This window comes from Silurus meridionalis, chromosome 4 (genome assembly GCF_014805685.1).
Source record: "Silurus meridionalis isolate SWU-2019-XX chromosome 4, ASM1480568v1, whole genome shotgun sequence".
Lineage (NCBI taxonomy): Eukaryota > Metazoa > Chordata > Actinopteri > Siluriformes > Siluridae > Silurus > Silurus meridionalis.
The window spans coordinates 12685055-12707564 of NC_060887.1; the positions used below are offsets into that span (position 1 = coordinate 12685055).

General features: G+C 36.4%; 1 protein-coding gene across 2 annotated transcripts in view; it reads left to right on the forward strand.

The window, feature by feature from the left end:
- grik5 (glutamate receptor, ionotropic, kainate 5) overlaps nucleotides 1–11972 on the forward strand; it is an 81842-nt gene extending 69870 nt beyond the window's left edge. For both annotated transcript variants that reach the window (XM_046847417.1, XM_046847416.1), the window contains 10 exons: nucleotides 231–338; nucleotides 435–638; nucleotides 769–882; nucleotides 3001–3110; nucleotides 3744–3917; nucleotides 4161–4326; nucleotides 5563–5788; nucleotides 7046–7174; nucleotides 7406–7527; nucleotides 9004–11972. In XM_046847417.1, coding sequence (XP_046703373.1) covers nucleotides 231–338; nucleotides 435–638; nucleotides 769–882; nucleotides 3001–3110; nucleotides 3744–3917; nucleotides 4161–4326; nucleotides 5563–5788; nucleotides 7046–7174; nucleotides 7406–7527; nucleotides 9004–9609 — 1959 coding nt within the window. In that variant the 3' untranslated portion in view covers nucleotides 9610–11972. The remainder of the gene's footprint in view (nucleotides 1–230; nucleotides 339–434; nucleotides 639–768; nucleotides 883–3000; nucleotides 3111–3743; nucleotides 3918–4160; nucleotides 4327–5562; nucleotides 5789–7045; nucleotides 7175–7405; nucleotides 7528–9003) is intronic.
- The last annotated feature ends 10538 nt before the right edge of the window (nucleotides 11973–22510 follow it).

Here is a 22510-nt window from a genome sequence, read left to right on the forward strand (position 1 = left end):
TCAAATCACCTTTACAGAATTTTAGAGTTAAGGTGAACGATGTGTGTTTATCCCTGATAGCCATGGCGACTGTGGCAAGGAAAAACTCCCTTAGATGCTATGAGGAAGAAACCTTGAGGGGAACCAGACTCGAAAGGGAACCTATCCTCATTTGAGTGATATCAAGTGTGATTATAGTCTTTAAAACACCAACAAGTTGTAACAAGTCCTTCTCTCGGTTTGTGTGTCAGATCGGTATTTGGTATTCAAATAACACCCTGGTCATGAACTCCACCAGTCTGGACATCAATGTCTCTGAAACTTTGACCAATAAAACCCTCATCGTCACCACTATCCTGGTGAGGTCTTATGCACTACACACACTGTATGGCATCCATTTTTATGTGCAGTAAAAAGGTTCTTAAGGCAAAATCATTATGTGTGTATAAACACAGGAAAACCCGTATGTCATGAGGAAAGCAAATTATCTGGACCTGGAGGGAAATGAGCAGTATGAAGGCTTCTGTGTGGACATGCTAAAGGAATTGGCAGACATTCTCAAGTTCACCTATCGAATCAAACTGGTAGATGATGGACTATACGGAGCTCCGGAACCCAACGGCTCGTGGACTGGCATGGTGGGGGAGCTTATCAACAGAGTAAGTCAATGCACCCACACGTACACACATTTCATTTCCTTCATTTATCTTACTTAATTTTTTTTATTGCTTCACTTTACACTACTGGCCTTTTCTCTGTTCTCTCCTTCCTTCTATTTATCTGGAGCAGAAGGCGGATTTAGCTGTAGCTGCTTTCACCATCACCTCTGAGAGAGAGAAAATCATCGATTTCTCTAAACCTTTCATGACCCTGGGAATCAGTATTCTTTACCGAGTTCATATAGTAAGTTATATAAAGATTTATGTGCCCACAATCACACACAGTCCCTGAGACTCTTGATTTAACTTGGCTTGCTTCTGTAGTGCCTTGGCCTATGATAAATATTCCCTCTACTGGTAAGAAAAAGCAAAGCCATAAATAAACATATTCCTTTGATGCAGGCAAGGTGATGTAGTATTTCAGGAAAAAACAATTTTTTTTTATAAATGAAGCTTGTTCTGAAATTCAGCATAAACTTCACTTTTGTAGCACTAGTTTCAATTTTAATAAAATACATTTTAAATTTGAAAAAAATGTAAATTCTAAGAATACAATATATCGTTCAGTATAGTATATTTCATAACAGTGTATGTAAATATGTACAGTATATATACTATATGGATAGAAGTAGTATTGTGTGGTTCTTCCCCAAACTCTTACACAGAATGAGGCACATAATTGTCTTTGGGTGTGGGGGCATTCAATTTTTCCTTCAATTGAACTAGAAAACCCAAACCTATTGAACACCTTTGGGATGAATTGTAATTCTGACCGCACCTCAGTCCTCCTCACCCTACATCACTACCTGACATAACTAACATCTGAATGAGCAAAGATCTCCACAAACACACTTCAAGATCTAGTGGAGGATCTTTCCAGAAGAGTGGAAGTTATCATAAGATGTAGAAATGTAAAAATAAATGTAGAATGAGGTGTTCAGAAAGCACACATGAATCTTATGCTCAGGTGTGCACCAACATTTATTTGTATAGTGTATGGATCATTATCCCAATCTTGTTATAAAAAATTATTCCAACATGCACCTGTATAAAATGGGTGACATTTTTTTGCTGACACAAGGCTGTAATATAATACTTCCATTAGACTGTTATGGGTTGCTACTTGATGTAGCTGTTAAGTCACTTAATGTAATTTCGTATTTATATACTGGTTGATTGTTGCCAATGTGTCCCATTAGAGAGCAGTGTTTTATAACTCTAACACTCGAGGTGTTTCATAATTGATTAACAATTCAAAATCCTGCACACTTAAAGCCAGAATGAAAATCGACTTATCGAATGTTTTCAATCAGTACAAACAAATTAATTATTGTATTGCTGCAAATCAGGACACTGTTGGGTTTCTGTATGTAGAGTATCATGACTCGATAGGAATTGGAGGGTTGTGAGACCCCTGCTGAGGAAACAATTCACACATCTCCACCAGAACATTGGTAAAGAGATAAAATATCCAGCACAGCTAAAGCTTTTTAATCTTAAAATACAACATACAATTGCTACAATAAAATTATTACACATATAGGACTAATCTTTAGTGTAAAAATATATAACTATATACAAAAACTACACACTCATAAAGCCCTAAATGTTTATTTTCATATGAGCCATTAACCACTACTACATCAAAATATCCATTTTTGATACATTGTTTGTATAAAAAAAAAAAAAATCACATTTTTAATATATAAAATAATACTGATAGTCACAGTCAGAATGCAAAGTTCTAATGTTACCGTGGGATCGGAGGTGTTCAGAGTATCTTTATCTGCTTATCTTTGCACAGTTTTCATATGACCTCCAGCAAGTTCATGTTACACCATGATTTGCAGGGCATAAAGCATTTGACGCCTGGAGGTTTTTTTTTTAACAATTTAACCCGCTTTAATAACTGCTACTGCCACTGAATGATACAGGACAGCAATTACACAAGGAATCCTAAATCTTAGTAAAACTTTTTAACTGGTTGCATTCACATTTCTAATGGGACTCCTAATGAGTGTGTTATTAAAGGCAGGAGCACTTAGAGGATAAATGTGGTGAGTTAATGGATAAAAAGATAAATAAGCTGTTAAACATAAATATGTGGTTTTGCTTCAATTGTGTGCAATGTTACTTGACATATTGGGTCATCGATGTAAAAAAAAACAACAAAAAAAGTTTATGATATAGATTTACATACATTAGTTTTACCATAAGCTTGTACATACTATTATTTAAAATATTAAATATTAAAATACTGCTTTACCTGGAAACTTACAAGACCCTCCTGTGATGTGTGTATACTAATATATTTCTCTTTTATTTTTTTTAAATGTATCTTTCCCTGTTTTTTTACTTTTAGGGTCGGAAACCAGGCTATTTCTCCTTCCTAGATCCTTTCTCTCCGGCGGTTTGGCTTTTCATGCTGTTGGCCTATCTGGCTGTTAGCTGTGTTCTATTCCTTGCTGCTAGGTACACACACACACACACACACACACACACACACACACACACACACACACACATAACCCAACTCACAATCAAAGATGTTTGTGTATTGTAACCTCTGCTTTGCACTGCTCTATTTATGTATCATGTACAGTATCAGAACTGAGCATTGCTAGATCAAATAACTTATATTTTAATAGTAAAATGTAAATATACGTATGCTACAGAATTTAAACCCATTATAATGAAGTTGCAACTCTCTGAATCACAGCCTGTCAGTCACAAGTCTTAGCCTATAACACTCTGTCTATGAACCATCTCATATTTATTGCACATTTGGCCGGCCACAACCAACTCAATATATCTATCACAGAACATTAACAGCCCATGGCTAGTCATTTGCAGTGTCAAATAAATGTTTTTGTCCTGTAAAAACAGACAGGCAAATTGAGTAAAAAAAAAAAACTAAACAAAAACTGCCAGACTCTGGAACTATTTTAAGCTTTGTGTTTTTTGATGGATATCTTAAGAGCAAGTAAAAAAATGATATATTCATTTCCATTCATTTAAAGGTCACACTCTATATGTTTCTCAGTGTTTGTGTGTGTGTGTGTGTGTGTGTGTGTGTGTGTGTGTGTGTGTGTGTGTGTATCTTAGGTTAAGCCCCTATGAGTGGTATAACCCTCATCCGTGCTTGCGGGAACGCCGGGACCTGCTGGAGAACCAGTATACACTAGGGAACAGTCTGTGGTTTCCAGTTGGAGGCTTCATGCAGCAGGGCTCAGAAATAATGCCTAAAGCTCTGTCTACACGCTGTGTTAGCGGAGTCTGGTTAGTGTGTGTGTGTCTGTGTGTGAGTTTGTGTGTGAGAGAGTTTGTGTGTGTGTGTGTGTGTGTGTGTGTGTGTGTGTGTGTGTGTGTTGGCACTTGCAACAGTTTAATTACTTTATTTCCAGTGCAAAGTTTCAGGGTATTTAGGGTTAAATGTTAGTAATAAGTATAGAAAAATGTCAAAATAAGTTTACTTTTGCATCATTCAATCTTCTACTTTCTATCGGTCCCTTCTCCTCCCAGGTGGGCCTTCACGCTGATCATCATCTCGTCGTATACAGCCAATCTGGCTGCTTTTCTGACAGTGCAGAGGATGGAGGTCCCCATCGAGTCACCCGATGACCTGGCAGACCAAACCAACATTCAGTATGGCACGATACATGGCGGGAGTACCATGACCTTCTTCATGGTATGATTTTCAAACACATGCTTGTTATTAATACAACTATGTCCTTGCTGGATGTATGGTAGGCTCGTGTTAGACCTGTTTAATTTGGCATATTCCGGTGTTTGAAGGAGTGTTGTATTTTGTTTGTTCGTTTGAGTAAACCTTGGTGTGCTGTGTGCTGTAACAGGACTTGTTTGCCCATGTAAGGCTTTGACATTCTATGTTTATTTGCGGTCTTGTCTCTGATTATGTATGAATATCTGCATAAACTATATGTGTGCCCAGATTGTACTTTTGCATTGGCCCAAATGCAAACTCAGCAGGGATTTAATACTTGGCATTTAGATAAAGAAATGTTTTTTTTTTTTTCATTTGGAAAGGCTTTGTTCAATTAAATTTTGTACAGTGAATTCTGTTCAGCAGCTACTTCTGCCAACACACACACATACACACACATACACACACACATACATGCATAAACAAGCTGGAAACAAACTAATTCCGATATCTGTTTGAAAAGCACACATTCCAAATGCACAGCAGGCATCAATTATTAGGCTGAATACGAATGAATTTACTCTGAAATCATTCACAGGAGTATGAAAATCGTTATTTATGGAAATCCAGTTTGCTAACAAACATGTTTATAGTAGACTACCTAATGCCAACCTCAGGTAAAAGGCTTTTAATGATATAATTGGCATTACAAATTTATAATGAAAATAATATAATCACACACACACACACACACACACACACACACACACACACACACACACACACACACACACACAGACACATTAACTGCACCTTTTATGAAACTTAGTTCATCTTAATAAATTGGAAAAGTGCAACTCAAACCAAATCCATACAATAATTAACTATTACATTAAGAGATAAGACTAATCATTTAATTAAGACAAAATTAATGGTGCCCTATAAAAGTAAGGCATAGTCTACATGCTGATTTGGCATTACTACAAGAATAAACTCACACTGAAGGTGGTCTTTTGACATTTTGTTGTCTCTATGAGCTTTTAATGATTTTTTTGGGTCACACCAGAATAGCATGTGTAAAACGTATCTCTTCGTTTCACTTTTCCCCTTCACAATGACAAAAAATGGCGTTGTTATACAAGTTTGCCTGTATCATGTATCAACCAGCTTAGTGACTGTTTCAAAAAGAGAAGAGTTGCTGGAACAGCGACAAGGACAAATGTCCATCTCAGTTGCCATTCATCTCTGTCTCCTTTCCAGAACTCGCGTTACCAGACGTACCAGCGCATGTGGAACTACATGTACTCCAAGCAGCCCAGTGTGTTTGTGAAGAGCACGGAGGAAGGCATTGCCCGTGTACTGAACTCCAAATACGCCTTTCTTCTGGAGAGCACCATGAACGAGTACCACCGCAGTCTCAACTGCAATCTAACACAGATCGGGGGCCTGCTAGACACCAAGGGCTATGGAATTGGCATGCCTCTTGGTGAGAGAGACCAGAACAAATTATTTAATTTTCAGCATATTTAATGACGACATGGTAAATTAAAGTTTAATAGGGCTGCTTTTTGACTTTTTGCCCAGGAAAAACTGATGTCGAATGTTCGTAGCACAAATCAGGATTCAATAACAATGAGTTTTTATTAATATGGAATAGAAAAAGCTTATTCAATTTCTGATACCGCAAAATGCAATTGCAATGAAGAAAAAGCTTCTAAAATTTACAGCATGATCACATCATCCTGGCATTGCAATCAAATATTTTTGACTAAAAAACAAAAGCAGCTAAAAGCTTAACATGATAGTTCAGAATTGTAGCTTTAATTTTCTGATATCTTTTAATTAATCTTATTTTGAGTCATGCCTACTATAATACTGATCTTTGTCTTCAAATGGAGAATTGTGATACCTTCACTACTGCCCTGTCAATGGTGTTGTTGATGTCCCTCACTGCTGCTGTTGTTTTTCTTGGCCAGCTTGTTCAATGACTGTTTGCTAGTATACCAGCGGTTTCTTTTTTTTCCTGAATTTTCCAAGTGGTTATGTTGGCTATACAGTATATAATGTGCAGAGTTTCAACAAATTAGCTTTTTTCCCCCAGCATCAAATTTATAGACAGGACTGTATCTATTAAACATTACACATTTCCTATAATCAATAGCAGAGAGTAATCTATTATTTATCCTGAAGAATTTAGTTTTCTATCTTCAGACAAACCCTCAAATTATGTCAAAATACAGTTTGGCTATCTATCTATCACAGAGGCCAATTTTTAAGCAATGTGTTTGGTGCATAGCAACATCCTATTTCTAAGTTAGAGTAAATACAAAGTAATAAGGGAAGATTTTGGAGTGATCATCTCTGTGTTGGGAATTGAATATGGCATACATTATACAAAAAAATACTTATTAGATATGAACTCATATGACTGAGCTCAAAGCAAAAGACATACATAGACTAGATGATACAACCGGAAAAACAAAGGACACAAAAAAGCAAAAATCCATTTGCACAACCACGACCAGATGAATTTCACCTTGCACAGGTGACAATACTGCAGCCATGGGTAAAGAAGTCCAAGTCAATCTACTGCTCACAAATCCATAAATAGAGTGAGACAAAGATAGAGACATGCCAGAGAGACTGATTCTTGAAACACAAACAAACAAAAATCTATCTGTCTCAGAAATGTGTTTGTGTGTTGTATTGGCATCACTCTATTACTCTGTTTTTTTTTTTCCAGGCTCTCCCTTTCGTGATGAAATCAGTCTGGCGGTTCTGCAGCTGCAGGAGAATAACAGGCTGGAAATTTTGAAGCGAAGATGGTGGGAGGGAGGCCAATGCCCCAAAGAGGAGGACCACAGAGCTAAAGGTACCAGCATTTTTACATTGAATCAGCCTATATCACTGCTTAAAGTTGGTATGTTGCTATATCTATTCTTGGCTCTAAGCATAGGAAAAAAGAACGTATCTGGATTTCGGTGTGTAAATTAAAGGAAGCAATATGCTTTCTGTGAATTTTCTGGGTCCGGACGACATTTCTGTTGTTTGTAAAAAAGGATTGGAATGTTTAATAAAGTGTCCGTGTCTTTGCGTGTTGCAGGTCTGGGAATGGAAAATATTGGTGGGATCTTTGTGGTATTGATCTGTGGATTAATCATTGCCGTGTTTGTGGCAGTGATGGAGTTTGTGTGGTCCACACGGCGCACTGCTGAAACAGATGAGGTATAATTTCTGTACACTTACCAAACAGGAGGCTACCAAAGTCAAACAGCACTGCAGTATGGTACTTGTGTGTATGGGAATTGTCAATGTGTGGTTTAATGGGCTGGTTATATGTTTGGGTGTGTATACAGTACATAGTTGCAAAGAAAACCTTACAGTAAAAGAGCATGTTCCATCATCATGCATGAAGTGCTAACGCTTACTCCATGATATACACCAGAATCATTCACAAGTTGGGAGATTTTCTTGGGATTCAATTACATCATATAAAAAAAAACGGGGTTTTGATGTTGAGATCATGAGAAAACAACAAAGTTGTGATGGGAAAAAGATGTGTCATGCCAAAATTAAGTTGTGATCATGAGAAAACAAGAAAGAAATATAGTAATGCTTGGCTCCTTAGGACCGGCTTTAATGGTGATGGAACATTGGCATGGCTGCAAATACAGGTGCTTTAGGCGACCACCCACAGCTTGTAGACAAAGTAGATGCGCAAAGTTAAATATGGCATTAATTTGCTGTTAAATGAATGTTGCTGACAGTCAGGTCAAGCCCACGGACATAACAAAACCTGTCTGTAAGATATGTTACAAAACAACGCAAGTAAAGTGAGCCAACACGTCCAACTTAGCAAAACATCTTGCCGACAGACTTGCTGGAAGAATTTAAAGAGCAACATATAGCAGCGTATATTATACCAGTGTTCTGAGTATGCCCTCAAATATAATTTAAATAAGTGCCATTTCTTTTTGTGATAAACTGCAAAGAGGTGTATTAAGTCTAAGACTGCTTAATAAATGATATGTGGTTTCAAATATAGAGTTATATTAATTAAAAAGACTTTTAAATTATGAATAAAATGAGAATAAGAGAGGAAAAATGTTCTGGTTTTCATGTCAATGCTCTGTAAAAAACTTTCCATTGTGAACCAATGTTTATTTAAAAAAATCTATAAAGATCAGGAGCTTTTTGTTAAAATTTAGCTTGACAACTGACAAAATATATTTTTATAATTTATTTTATTATTCATATATTTATTTTGTTATATTTTAAGTTTAAACAGTTCCACTCTGTTTTAGCAGACCGCAAACACTGGGCGTTTATTACTAAATAAAAAAGTTATATTATTCAAAGGCTTTTCTTGTTGTTTATTTTTTATTTTTGCCATTGTATCAATTTTGTATTGGTATCAAGATATTAAATTTAGGTATCATATTGGATAAATGGTAACATTTTTGAATAAAAAAAAGAAAATGTATAAACATGATAATACTTCCGAGTAAAAAACATAGTTTTAAGCAATAAAAACGTAGTGAAGAAGATGAGAAAGTGTATTCTGATGTAAGTGTTGTTTAGATGGAACTTTGACTAAACCCTGTGTATTTGACTAAAGCTAGCTTTTTTGTGATGTTAGTAAGTTGATAGACTACTGTGAAACGCCATGCATTAGCTTTTCTACAATTCTCTCATTCACAGGTGTCTGTATGTCAGGAGATGCTGAGTGAGTTTCGGAATGCCGTGTCGTGTAAGAAGAGCTCTCGTCTGCGTCGGCGTCGGCCTCTCTCAAGCTCTTTAGCCCTGCGCCACCCGTCCCGCCTCGGCCTGGGGACCTCGCGTCCACTGCGCCTGGTCAGAGAGATGCGCCTCAGCAATGGAAAGCTCTACAGCGGTGCAGGGCCTTTAACAGGCGGCTCTGGAGGTGCAGGAGGCCCCTCAGAGCTTGGTCCTGGACCACAACGTCTTTTAGAGGAGCCTCTGGGTGCCAAGAGCACACCAGCAGGGCCTTTGGGTCCCCCTGCAGTGACAGTGCCTCTGCCACGAGGCTGCACTCATGTACGGATTTGCCAGGAGTGCCGGCGCATACAGAGCCTACGCACAACCTCATGCTCACGCATCCCTCCATCCTCGGCACCTCTGCCTCGCCTAGCTCCACCCCCTCCACGCTCCTCCTCCAACACAGACAGCGAGGGAGGGGGTGGGCCTAGCCCACGCCGAAGAGGCCATTCCCCTCCTCCGAGAGCCTGTGCACTCCCGCCCCCTCAGAGCACCCCAAATACAGACCTATTGGTAGGCCAGGACTGAGAGAACAGGAAGGAGAGAGACAGAGACAGATGGAGGAAATCAGGAACGGACAGATTTGGGACATACTGTTCTGTGAGGACAGATCAACATGTTGATCAGAATGACAAAATATAGAAGAGGGACTTGAATGTTTTCACTGGAGTCTGGTCCTCCCACTTCCTCCTCTGTGTTTTGTCATGTCTGGAATTGCTATTTTAGATTGTGTGAAAATCACTATAGATGTATCACCTAAAGAGAAACAAAAAAGGTGGTTTCTTTTCATAATGCAGTGACATTGGAAGCCGAGGATGGATGAGTAACGCAGAGATATTTCATCTCCCCCTGAACTGCAGCTCCCTTGCACAAAGACTCCCTCGTACTGAACTTTCTGGCTTCTCCTAAATGAGAGCACACACACCATCAAAAGAGGATGTTTAATCTATGTTAAATGTACTACAATCTGAAAAAAAAAGAAAGGGACACTCCAAATAGACTGATCATTCTCATGGTTTTTTTTTTTCCTTTACTAGGTTTATTATTATAATTATTATTATTATTAATGTTGTTATTTTTATTCACTGTCTACCTTGTTTAACTCACCAGGCTTACTTTTGTTAGGTTAAAAAAGAAAAGTGAAGAACTACAGGCATTTTATACATTAATGGAATGTTGTTAAAACAGATTAGTTGCGTGTGAAGGCCAGAATACACTCAGGAGATGCTGATGAGCTATTCCTTTGGTATTATTTCAACAGCATAGTGAAGATTATGCACAAGGGTCAACATGTTAGTGAAGGATACAAAGATAAACGCTGATACTGTTTATCAGTGCAGTACAGCCAGCAGATTTTTTTTAAGGTGGTGGTAGAAGAGCTTGAGTATTCAGTTATTTAAATTTTTGTTTTGTCTGTTTTATACTTGAAGTGATAATTAACATGGTTTCACCCAAAAACACTATTGTACCTACACCTCAACCGGAGTGACTTTTTTTTTTTTTTTTTTTTGTTTTGGAGTATTTGTGAGGAATCATGGTTGCAGGTCAAGCTGATTTTGCCAAAATGTGTAATACAATGCAAGTTAAGAGTACAGGTACATTTGTTTCTCAATTTTGTAACCTCTGCCTCTTCCTTTTTTGACCTTATGTGACACCATCATTTTGCTCTCTCTTTTTCCCTATTCTTAATTAAGAGTAATTTACATGCTCTTGCTATAAGCTGACCCTGTTAACCTTGTAAGCGAAGCAAGCAAACGAGAGCGGAAATAGTTCTTAACCAAGAAATGTTCATGCCAGAAATCCTTAGTAGCATCAAGACCTTTTTTCAAACACAATGTTAGAGCAACAGATTAATTAATCTTTTAATTACTGCTTTATAGGACATAATATTGGGAGGGATTAAATCTCACATTACTCATACATACAGTCTTACCAGAACACATGCAAAATCAGAGAGCATGTAAGCTTAGTGTATTCAGGCCTTAGAGATAAAATGACCAGCTACCATATAGGTAAATATACAGCAACTGACGGTAGACCACAGTTTGTCAGGTTCTCTCTGCCTGTCTGTCAATGAAAAGGTGCAACCACAGGATCACTGGATTGCTATGACACTGAACCGATCTGGCTAGTTAGTCAGTTAGAGTATTGCGATGGTATGAAGTTGTACAAAAGGTAATTTTATACCTATTGAGTTACCTGGTGGATCTACTGGATCAAATGTGTGTAGGTATAAGTGGACAAACTAGTGACTGGATGTAAAGGACCAGTCTTGTATAAGCAGCACACGTAATAGTCTTAGCTGGTCAGCAGGTTATCATATCCCTTACTGACAAATGGTGGCATTCCAAACAACAAAAAACTAGACAAAATCTCTACAAATAAGATTATATTTTTTCCCTTTTATTACAACATAAAAAAAAGAACATGTGTAAAGAGATAATGGCAGATTACAGATCGTACAGAAACCATACATTCCTGAAGAGATCTGAAGGGAATCGAACCATTCTATATTTTAAATTTCTCTGCTCTATGTTCTTTTTCAAATTTCTACTACTGTGCAATGGTTTATCAAAATGATGGTCATGAATAATAATATGATTATATTGTTGTAATTATAAGTACTTCTACTGAAGTGAAGAAGTCATTTGGGTTGTATATGAGGGGGTCAAAGTTTAAGTGTAGGGATGAGGGTCTGCTACTGAGCGACCACCTGTTATTAAAGCTATAGACAAACAGATTTCTATGGAATAAAGAATACAACAATCAGTCTTTAATTATATTGGGTTTTGTGTGTGTTTGGAAAAGAAAATCTGACAATTTGAGTCTGAATTTACATAAAGATATCTATAGGCAAATATCTCCTATTAAAAAAAGATTTGTTTTTCTCACAAATTATTTGGGAGTATTTTCTGAGTCATACTGTTTATGCGTTTCAGTGGGCAAGAATACTTCAAATTTAGTGCGTGATGTACAAATCCGACTGTAATATACACTAATCAGCTACAACATTCAATCAACAGATTTTTTATAGTGGCACCTGTCAGGGGGTGGGACGTGTTAGACAGACAGGTGAACAGTCATTTCTCAAAGTGAATGTGTTGGAAGCAAAAGAAATGGGTCATCATAAGGATATCTTTGTAAGGAGTGACTGTGAAAAGGGACAAATTGTGTTTAGTTCAGAGTATCTCCAAAACAACAGGTCTTCCTGGTTTTCCTGTTATGGATAGGTTAATACTTGCCAAAAGGGCTCTAAGAAGAACAACTGATGATCTGGCAACAAGATTATAGTTCCAAAAGTCATTGATGTATGGAGGGGAAAGCTAGACAGCCTGGTCCAATCCCACAGAAGAGCTACTGTAGCATAAACAGCTGAAAAGCCAATCTCCTATTGTTATGCGAGGAATCTGGAGGCAAAGCCGAAGTGAAAGCAAATGACAGTTTATTTGAGACACAGGGCAATAACTAAACACACTCGCCATAAAGGGTGAATAATCCGGGGGGGGCGCAGTGGCAGCGCGGTCCACGGTGCATGAAACACAACAAACAAGTAGTCGGTGTATAATCCACGGTGCGCTTGGAAGAAGCGCGGCGTTGCACAGTCCACGGGAAAGCGTGTGACGGGCAGCAGAACCATGAACATTAACTGACAAGGTGTGAGTGGAGGTGAGGGGTTTATATGGGTTAGGTGATAAACGAGGTTCAGGTGTGTATGCCTAGTATGTTTGGGATGAGCTACGAGTGGGCGTGGCCCGCACAGGAGAAGGAGCAGGTAGCTCCCTGACACCTATAATGGTCAGATGAGCATCAGAACTAGATGATGAAGCACTGAACTAGATGATGAGAAAAGTTGCCAGACAAATCACGTTATCTTTTACATCATGGCTGGATGTGTGTGCTGGACAATGTTCTGCAGGAAAACCTTGGGTCCTGACATTCACGTGGACGTTACTTTGACACATACCATCTACCTAAACAAAACCTAAACAACTTAATGGTAAACCTCTTCATGGGACCAATAATTCCTATTAGCATTTGCTTCTTTCAGCAGAACACTCCCTGCACATCGACACTGCATCAATTGTTCAGTAATGCTTTGAGGAACATAATACGGTCAAAGTTTTTACTTGGCCTCCAGATCTCAATCCATTTGATTATCTGTAGTGAAACACATTTGATCCATGGAGGGTTCAACTTCCAACTTGCAGGACTTAAAGTATCTTCTGCATCTTGGTGCCAGATACTAGCTGTTCGGCCATTAATATGTGGTATTTTATATTTTTAGTGATCAAGGGGTTTGATGCATGTTCTTCTCACTGGACTGAACACCACCAGCTGAGAACATGATGTTGTTGCTAGGAGACAGACAGTGTCCATTCTTCATTCATTCTGTACTGACATTATTTCTACTTTCTTCACACGTTGATCATTCTGATCTGCTGTTCTTAACATAGTCAACCCTCTATGCACTTGTTTTAACAAAAAAAACTATTTAGTTAAATTTAGATATAATACTAATTTGAAATGTAATCATAATAATTGAAACATCTCCAAGACCAATGAAACCCTTCAATACTGCATCGTTTTTTCTTTTAAGTATTTTGGGTGTCATTTAAAAACCTATTGGGGTAAGTAACTGTAAATTTCCTTAAAACTGTACATGGCTTCCTTGGCACCTGCATTCTTTTTTATTGGGTGTGATCTCTGTGATCTGGACTGAGAATTGCTGCGATGACAAAGGAGTTTAGAAAATTAAGTTAAGCACTTCACATTGGCTTATTCATACGGTATTATGGCACTACTGTTGCTTTATCTTACACAAAGCCAAAAGGTTGCAGTGTTCTAAGAGAAAAACAGTGCCAGTCTATGTGCTAAAATTACAGGAAATATGGTAAGTCAAACCTCTTGATATCATCATTGATGTGGTTGTGGTTATTTGAAAAGCCAGGGCTTTTTTTTTCTAGGAAAACTAAACTTATAGAGAAATCCTGTAAGGGGATCATTGAAAGCAAATCGTTAGAAAATTACTTTAGAATGGAATGTCTGCAGCAACCCATCTAACAGAGAATGTTATTAGAACATTAAGTGAATATTAGATTTAGAAGTTGTAAGAAAGTTAGGTTGTAATTTTTAAAGATTAACATTTCTGCAGTATTCTGATGTAATAATAGTTTGGACTTTTTAATTGAAGCTGTCTTATCTTGGAACAATGTTGGAAATTTGCAATCATTTTTAGAAATGAACTCAATAAAAAAATCCTTCACAAAAATAGCACAGTGTAGAATATTCCAAGATGCACTTACTCTGAATTGTTCAAAGAAGAAAAAAACATTGAATCAGACAAATATCTACTGAATTAAAATAAATAGTTTCTGCTGGTTCTGCTGCCTTCGGTTATCTTTTAGACATTTTACAGCAGATCTGTTAGATTATTAAAAGATGACTGCTGAGGTTGATTATGTTCAAAACTATTCTGCAGATTCACAGTTTGAACATGTTGGGTCAGGTTTGCATAGCTGTGTGGTAGTTTGCACAATAATGGAAAATAATGTACCAGATCAAACAGCAAATAAATAATTAGTTTAATGATCTCTAGCTGCTATTTTACTAAAGGCAACATGCAACATAACAACAATGTAATGAAAGTTTACCTTTTTACTGTGGCACATATAAAAAGCAAATCTGTTTCTGTATTGTATTTAGTCTTTAACAGTATGGGTACTTTTAGCTCTAGCGCTGAATCTTCTATATGTATTTATTAGCCCTATAGAAAAATATGCTGAAATCAATTTTGACCTTTTTGTTTAATTTATCCAAAACATTATACATCCAATAGAATGCGGGCAACTGACCATCACACTGATGTGCTCACTTCCCAAACCATGTAGACATGGTTTGACAAGATTAGAGAAGAAGTGTTTTATAGAAAGTTCTGTCCTTAAACCCACTGAACACTATTGGGATGAACTGGCCTCCTGTTCAAACATTCTTTCACACACGAGTTTAGTTATTTCATATACGGTGCACTATTCTTCATTGTTCATATATGTAGTTACTGCATTCTGCCTAGTTTTATAGAATTATTTATAAATGGCTCCAATGGGATTTATTCTTAAGAATTAATCTTCATATTTGCTTTACTACTGAAAAGAAGTTGAATTTATAAAATTTAATTATTTGATTTAATTTGAGTCTAGTTTTCATTACCTTCTTTAGTGAAATGTAGTTAGCTAGTAAGAAGCTTGGCTATTCTATAACATAACATGTTAGCGACTTGTCCTGTTATCAGCCTGATTAAAATCAGGATTTTGTTATTATTTTGAATATGATCTGTCATCTCTGACGGATATCGATGAGAGTGTTGATTAATTAAAATGAGGAGAAAGCTAATAATGTTGGAACAGTGATTAAACATGTATTGTTTCAAGATCACCAGTGTTGAAATTATGTTTCTAAACCCTGCATTACTTTATAATTCACAGGGTGAAGCTGCAATGTTACCAAGTAATACAGACAGCATATACTGACAGAGCCAATCTGGACACCAGCATTTCATCCATGAAGCTCAGGAACCTGACCAAGAGTGATTCTGGACATATTCTCAGTCTGTAGACACTGTTAGCAACCAAATGCACTAATGTTACCTCATTAACTAATGCAAAACATCAGCAAGGGCATGTAGAGATTGTTTCTTATTTTGAAAATACATTAATTTATTGAACTGTATTTGTACCATATGGAAAAGAAAATCATATTTATATTGCTCGTCATACCACATGAGTAGGGGCAAGGATTCCTCAAAAACATATGGTGTGAAATTCACATTAGAAACTACTACATTGAATACAGACACTACAGACTTTAGAATTTTTTTCACATTTTGATGAATATTTTATAAAAAATATTAACAGTTGGCCAAAACAGCCGTCATTGTCTATTTCACTTGTCCCAGTTTTCCTTCTCCAGCCATATTGCAGTAAAACTCTTCTGCATGACAATTCTTTTTGCAGTATGACTGAAACAGATGTTAGTGATCTTTGTCTATATTCAGGCAAGCTAAACATGTTGGTATAATGATTAGAGTTATGTTTGGATTATAGATCATGTTCAGATTTATCCCTGTCAGCCTCCAATGTTACTATAGAAACAAATGAAGCATGGCTGCTCGGATACAGCAGCATTGTGACTCTCATTTGTTCTGCCTCTGGCTCCTTTTTTTTTTATTAATTAAATTTAACTATCTGGTAAGAAAAAGGTCTGACCATAAGCAGTTTCAACAGAGGCATGAAGACATGAAAAACATGCAACATCGTCAGAAAAGCAACGAGTCCTTCATTAAACCTCACCATTCACTGCGTTATTTCATATCATGCAACAACGTGCTTCACTGTGCAGAGGAAAAAAGCATAGGAAAAAGTAGTTAACAGTCTAATAATAGTAATTAAAATAATAATAATAATAATAATAATATTGAAATTAATAAAAACAACAATAAAAAATATAAAAACTATAATAAAATTAATGCACCAGTAAAACTGAAATTAAACTTTCTTTCAGCTTCTCCCATTAGGGGTCGCCACAGCGGATCCAGCATGTTTGATTTGGCACGTTTTTACGCTGGATGCCCTTCCAAACGCAACCCTCCCCATTTATCCGGGCTTAGGACCGGCACTGAAAGTGGCTGGGGATGGATCCCTGACCGGGGATTGAACCCGGGCCGCAGTGTTGAGAGCACCGCATCCTAACCACTAGACAACCAGGGAACCCCCGCCAGTAAAACTGAAATTAATAAATAAAAAATTAAATAATAGATTGATAGATAGGGTCTAATGAATGTTGTGTTTCCTCTATATAACTATGAAATTGACTACACTAATTACTCCCAAAATTATATTTCTTAACATTAAATCCTTTCAATACATTGCTGTTTTAGCTACTGAACATTAGTGTGACTATGGGAATATTATTGTGACAAAATATGAACACATTTTGTTCTTAAATGTGTTTCAATATAACATGTACAACACGATATAAACCAGATCTAAAACTGAAGTTTAAAATACACTATATTAATAAAACAAAGCATTGGGACTCCTGACTTTACTTCCTACACTTAAACTAGTAGTTCCAAACCTGTTCCAGCATGACAGTGACCCTGTGCACAAATCCAGCTCCATGAATATATGGTTTACATGGGTTGCAGTAGACGCCCTTGTTATAGAGTGGCCTGCTGTAGAGCTCTGACCTAATAGAACACCTTTGAGATGAATTGGAACGCTGACTGCACCCAGGCCTCTTCACCTTATATCAGTACCCGACTTTACTAACACTCTTGTGGCTGAATGTGCACAAATCTCAACAACCACACTGTAAAATCCAAGAACACCTTTTCCAAGAAGACTAAAGGTTATTATAACAGCAAATGGGAACCAAATGTGGAATAGGATGTTCAAATACAATACACAGGTGTCTACAAATGATTGTTTTTATTGTACGTTTTTGGACATATTAAATCAAGCAATAGTGAGATGGTCATTTCCATTTATATTGATAAATAAGCCCTGTGGCATGACTAAATCTGCTGTAGGACCATGATTCATTTACAATAGCCTGTAACCAACTTCAAACAAGATAAAAAAAAAATAACTGTCTGAACTTTCTGGAGTGTCATTGGGAAACTGCTCAAACCTAGAAACCTTTAATTTGCACTACCAAATCTTTGTAATACAGTAATGCTGGTTATTATTGCATTATCCTCTTTTATTTAGCTGCATATGCTTTTGCTTTTCTGATTTACTTTTTACCCTGATACAGCTTAGATCTTACACTTGGTAAATCTAAATTGCATTCATTCGTCAGATAGAAAGACATTTTTAGATGCAAATGAAAGTCTTTACTTTTATTCAGTCCCTCGCGTACACCACGGGTACAAAGGCCTGATGTAGCTTCAGGTTTCATTCCGGCTGAGCAGCAACATGACAAATTCCACTTGATTATTTTCAGTGAAATCTGCATTCACACAAATTTGCAGGTAATTCTGTCGACCTCTCAGCTTCAGTATACATATAAACTCCAACCATGATCCAAGTTTTTTCTCTTTGATGCAATAACCTTAGCATTTGCATTTTTATTGATGGTACACCAAATGTTTGTATATATTCTGGCTTTCTGGTATCTATTTAGTTTCTGGGGAATTGCAGTGGCTTGCAAAAGTATTTGGATGCTTGACCATCACACACATGCATGGGCCTTCCTCAAAACTGTTGGTGCAAAACTGGATTTACGCAGACTTATGCTTTTGTGGCTGTGTGGAAAAAAACTTTTCCACAGCCATGCTCCAAAATCTAGTGCTAAAGCTTTTGGAGAAGACCTGAGGTTATTTTAACAGCAAAAATGTAACCAGCAACAACTTTTAAAATTTACATTTCATATCTATTTTTTTTATTTAGAAATTCTGTTTTCATGTCTTGTAAAAAAAAGTTGTAAAAATTCTTATTCTGTAATTTTTTTTAATTAATTGATGATAATAATAAATGATGATCTGCATGTTTCACAGAAAAGAGAAAGGCTTCCAGGTGAAAAGCTGTTGTCTGCAGAATTTAAATAAAGACAAAAGAAATAACAAAAGAAAGAATTGCAGTTTACAAAAATGAAATGTAGAGTAAGTACAAAATATATAAAAGTAAATAATGCCCTCTGTTTCTGATGCATTTTTTTTTTGTGATGTATTTTATGTAAATAGTATCTAATTGTAGTAAATAAGTCTAACACATATTAGTGAATCATTGTTCAGCAATTTAAATAACAGTATTAGCACATGGGTTCAGACAGTCATTTTCCATAGAAAAACACAGTTATAAAATATTAACAAGCTCTAGGGTTACTATATTCTTTGACAAAAAAGGCCAATATGGCAAACCATTGAAGCTTTAAATTGTCTGAACATCAAACTGTTGGTCTGTGTAAAAACTCAACAAAAAATATATATAGGAGCTTCCTAGAGGATATTTTTTTCCCTTTGATTTCTTGATATGTTTAAGACTTTTGGTCAGATTTTTAGTCAGTATACCTCTTTGAACAATGAGGAGTTATGATGTGTTAATGTGCTAATCTTGTGCTTATTTATCCCCAAACACTTCACTGCAGCAAAAGGGAAAAACTGCACTTGCATGTGAATAAGACTCAACGTTATACCGCTGGAAGCCAGCAGAGGGAGGCAGAGGCGCACAGTAAAAGACGCTGCTCGCAACAACTCAAATACCCAGACTCCTTCAGATGATTATAGCTGGATTGCTTGCACATGTCAGGTAGGTTACTTCTTGGCCAGTCTCTAAACCTGTCCTTTGTAGCACCTTTGTAGACGGGTGATTGGTATGGTATGTCAGGGCTTTATTCTAAATAAAAAAAAATTAAATAATAATAAGGGGAAAGAGAAAGGGAAGAAAAATAGAAATCATGACCAAGAAAGATGAAGCATCTGAGACAGAGTTAAAACAACACACTTGTTAGGTGTTCTAAAAAAAAAAGAAATAGGCGTGTGTGTGTTTTCAAACAGTGTAACAATGTCCAATCAGTCGAATTTGCCCCTGGTGGACTCCAATGAAAATGTAGAAACATCTCAAAGGTGATTCAGAGGATGCTGTTTAAAAGTCCAAATAGTAGCATTGTGCAAATTTGCTATAGATCTACAATTATATCCAATTATATATTATGATGAATCTACCATTATATAAAGAAAATACAGAATAAAAAGAGGCACAAACAAAAGCTTGAAGAATAAAAAAAATTCCAGGAATGCACATGAGCTCAGTTTTAAGCGCCCTGGCCGAGGTTCTGAATACTTAAGCAACATAAGACTCTCACCTAAGATGTAAAAAATGAATGATTATGAACATTTTCTGACTGAATAGTGTATATATGAAATATACATTTAAAAATGTTTTTGTTCCAGTGCACCAATCAAACACATACCCTGTCTTTAATTTGGATTTCACCCAGCAAGCAGGGGTTTTCCTTTGAGTTTGCACTTTGGTCCATATTTAACAGTCTCATAAAAGTCTCATCAAAGACTGAAGATGTCATTTGCTTCAAAAGGTTGAAGGTTGATCATGGATTTGTTTTTAGTATGCTCAGACCGGTGACTTGTTTTCACCTGAGCTTCCAAACGATCACTAGATCTTGTTGGTATTATCACAAATCGGAGCAGATTCATGGGGTAAACCCTGAAGAGCCTTTTTTGGGTCCATTGAAATATAAAAAATAATTTCTCTGCTACTGTGTGGTGACTGAGGTCAGAAATACTTCGGATGTGATACCTTGTTCAAACACTCCAGCTGCAGTAAGATTGGGCTGGAAAGCTGTTTATGCCCATCATCTCTGACACCAGTAGTGGTTGTCAAGGAGCCAGTGGTTTTCAATCTGGTCTTTAGTGAGGTACAGGAGAAACAAAATGGATTGCAGCAAATGCACTTGAACAAGCAAAAGCTCAGGCATGTGAGTAGATTGTAAGGACTTTAAGGAGTGGTGGACAAAAGTAGGGTGACCTTTACCAAGGATAGTGAATTAATAAAGTAAAACTGAGGAAAATCTTAATCCAGTGAACATTCATTTCTTGTGTGACATTGACTCTAATTTCTGATCTAACAATATCTGCCAGCCCAGTCTCATTGCATTTTGTGATTAGTCACGAAATGTAATCTGTCGATTCGTGTTCATAGAAATGAATTTCCCTCTTTTTACGTGTCACCGAGGACAAATTTCTATGTAATGTATTTTATTAGGAAGAATTTCTGGTGCCTCTGCCAAAGTTTTCTTTCTGCCACTGGATACCACTGATGCTGTATTGTTTTTGTTATTGATTTTTTTAAATCTTCAAACACTATTAATCAACATTTTAACAGGAGATTTTATCCTTGTTTTTATTGCTTTATATTCGGTAATCTACTCGCTATAATAAACAAAATGACGTGTGACTGTGTTGTCATCTGCAGAAAAATCTACTCTGAGATTAAGTGATATTAATTCAGTGAAGGATTTTCTTTTTAGCTTGACACGTTATTTGCATGTCACAAATAAAAATATAATTTGTCTCTTTTATTTAATGATTTTTTTTTTACCATTGAATAGAATCTTCTGCAAACATTGCTTGGATGTGATCCCGTGATACTGTGTCTGTGTAAAACTGTCTTTGACCAATAGGAAGCACTGTCTGATCAGTGACTGCAGGGCATGAATGGCAAAAAAACAGCATCTTTGGATTTTTAAGTATGATTTGGTATTCATCATGACTGACTATTATTAAAGAAATCATAATCAAAATATTTTGGCGTAAGAATAAAAAAATTAGAATATTAATTTGGTATGTGTAATTATGTGTTAATGGTTACGAGCCTTTCACATTATCACATTTAACCACCATTGATTATAATAACACACCTTGTGATTTTAATTCTGTATTTAATGTGCTTATACCATTATAAATTAACCTTATACAACCGTATTGCTTGCCTTCAGTCAGTATTTGTTTAAATGCTTGTATACATATGGAGTTTTGTTATTGTGCAAAACTTATTGGCAATCAGCTGTTTCTATTTGATTGATTGATTGATTGATTGATTGATTGATTGAATTTATGCTGGTTAAGTGCACCCCATGTATGAAGTTTTACATTTCCACCAAAATGTATAATATTCATTGGGATTAAAGTTTAAATATGCCTTTATAAAGACAACAGTATTCATTACAATTCATTACACATACAAAGTTGTCAATAATGTAATTTAGCAAAATCTGTTGGCGAAATAAAAAAGATTGGCACCACTACCCATTTGATCCATAATTATATTTTAAGCATAATAAGGGAAAACTATTTTGGTCATTAAAACACTGTTTGAAATGGGTTAGCATTTGTCCTAATCTATAAATGGTTTTGTAATCATTATGAGAAGAACTTCCATCTCTCTTGCCTCTGATAGACTGATAGATTGATGTGATAGCATAAACCTAACCCAAGACTTAAATATTGCCCTCACCCACTCAAATTTCAGTTTACAAAATTTGAATGAATGAAGTATCAAAACAAATAAAAAGCCTGATTCTCCTAGGATCTTTACTTATCCAAATGGTGTTTTACAAGAACAGGGTTGTCAGACTGCTATTTGTGCTTTGTTATTTTATTTAGCATGAGAAAACATGCTAATTTACCATCCACTTCCTCCTTCTTGCTTAAAAAATAAGACTCTTACATGAACATTTGTATAGCTTGTGGAGATACGTATTATTATTGATTATTATTGATTGTACAAAGTTAAACATACGTTGTTTTTTTATTATTATTATACCTTGCCATGTTGTTAATTTGTTAGTGGCTATGAAACTTATCACCTGGCTGTAAAGGGTTGTAAAGGCGGTGTGTGGATGAGCAACTGGT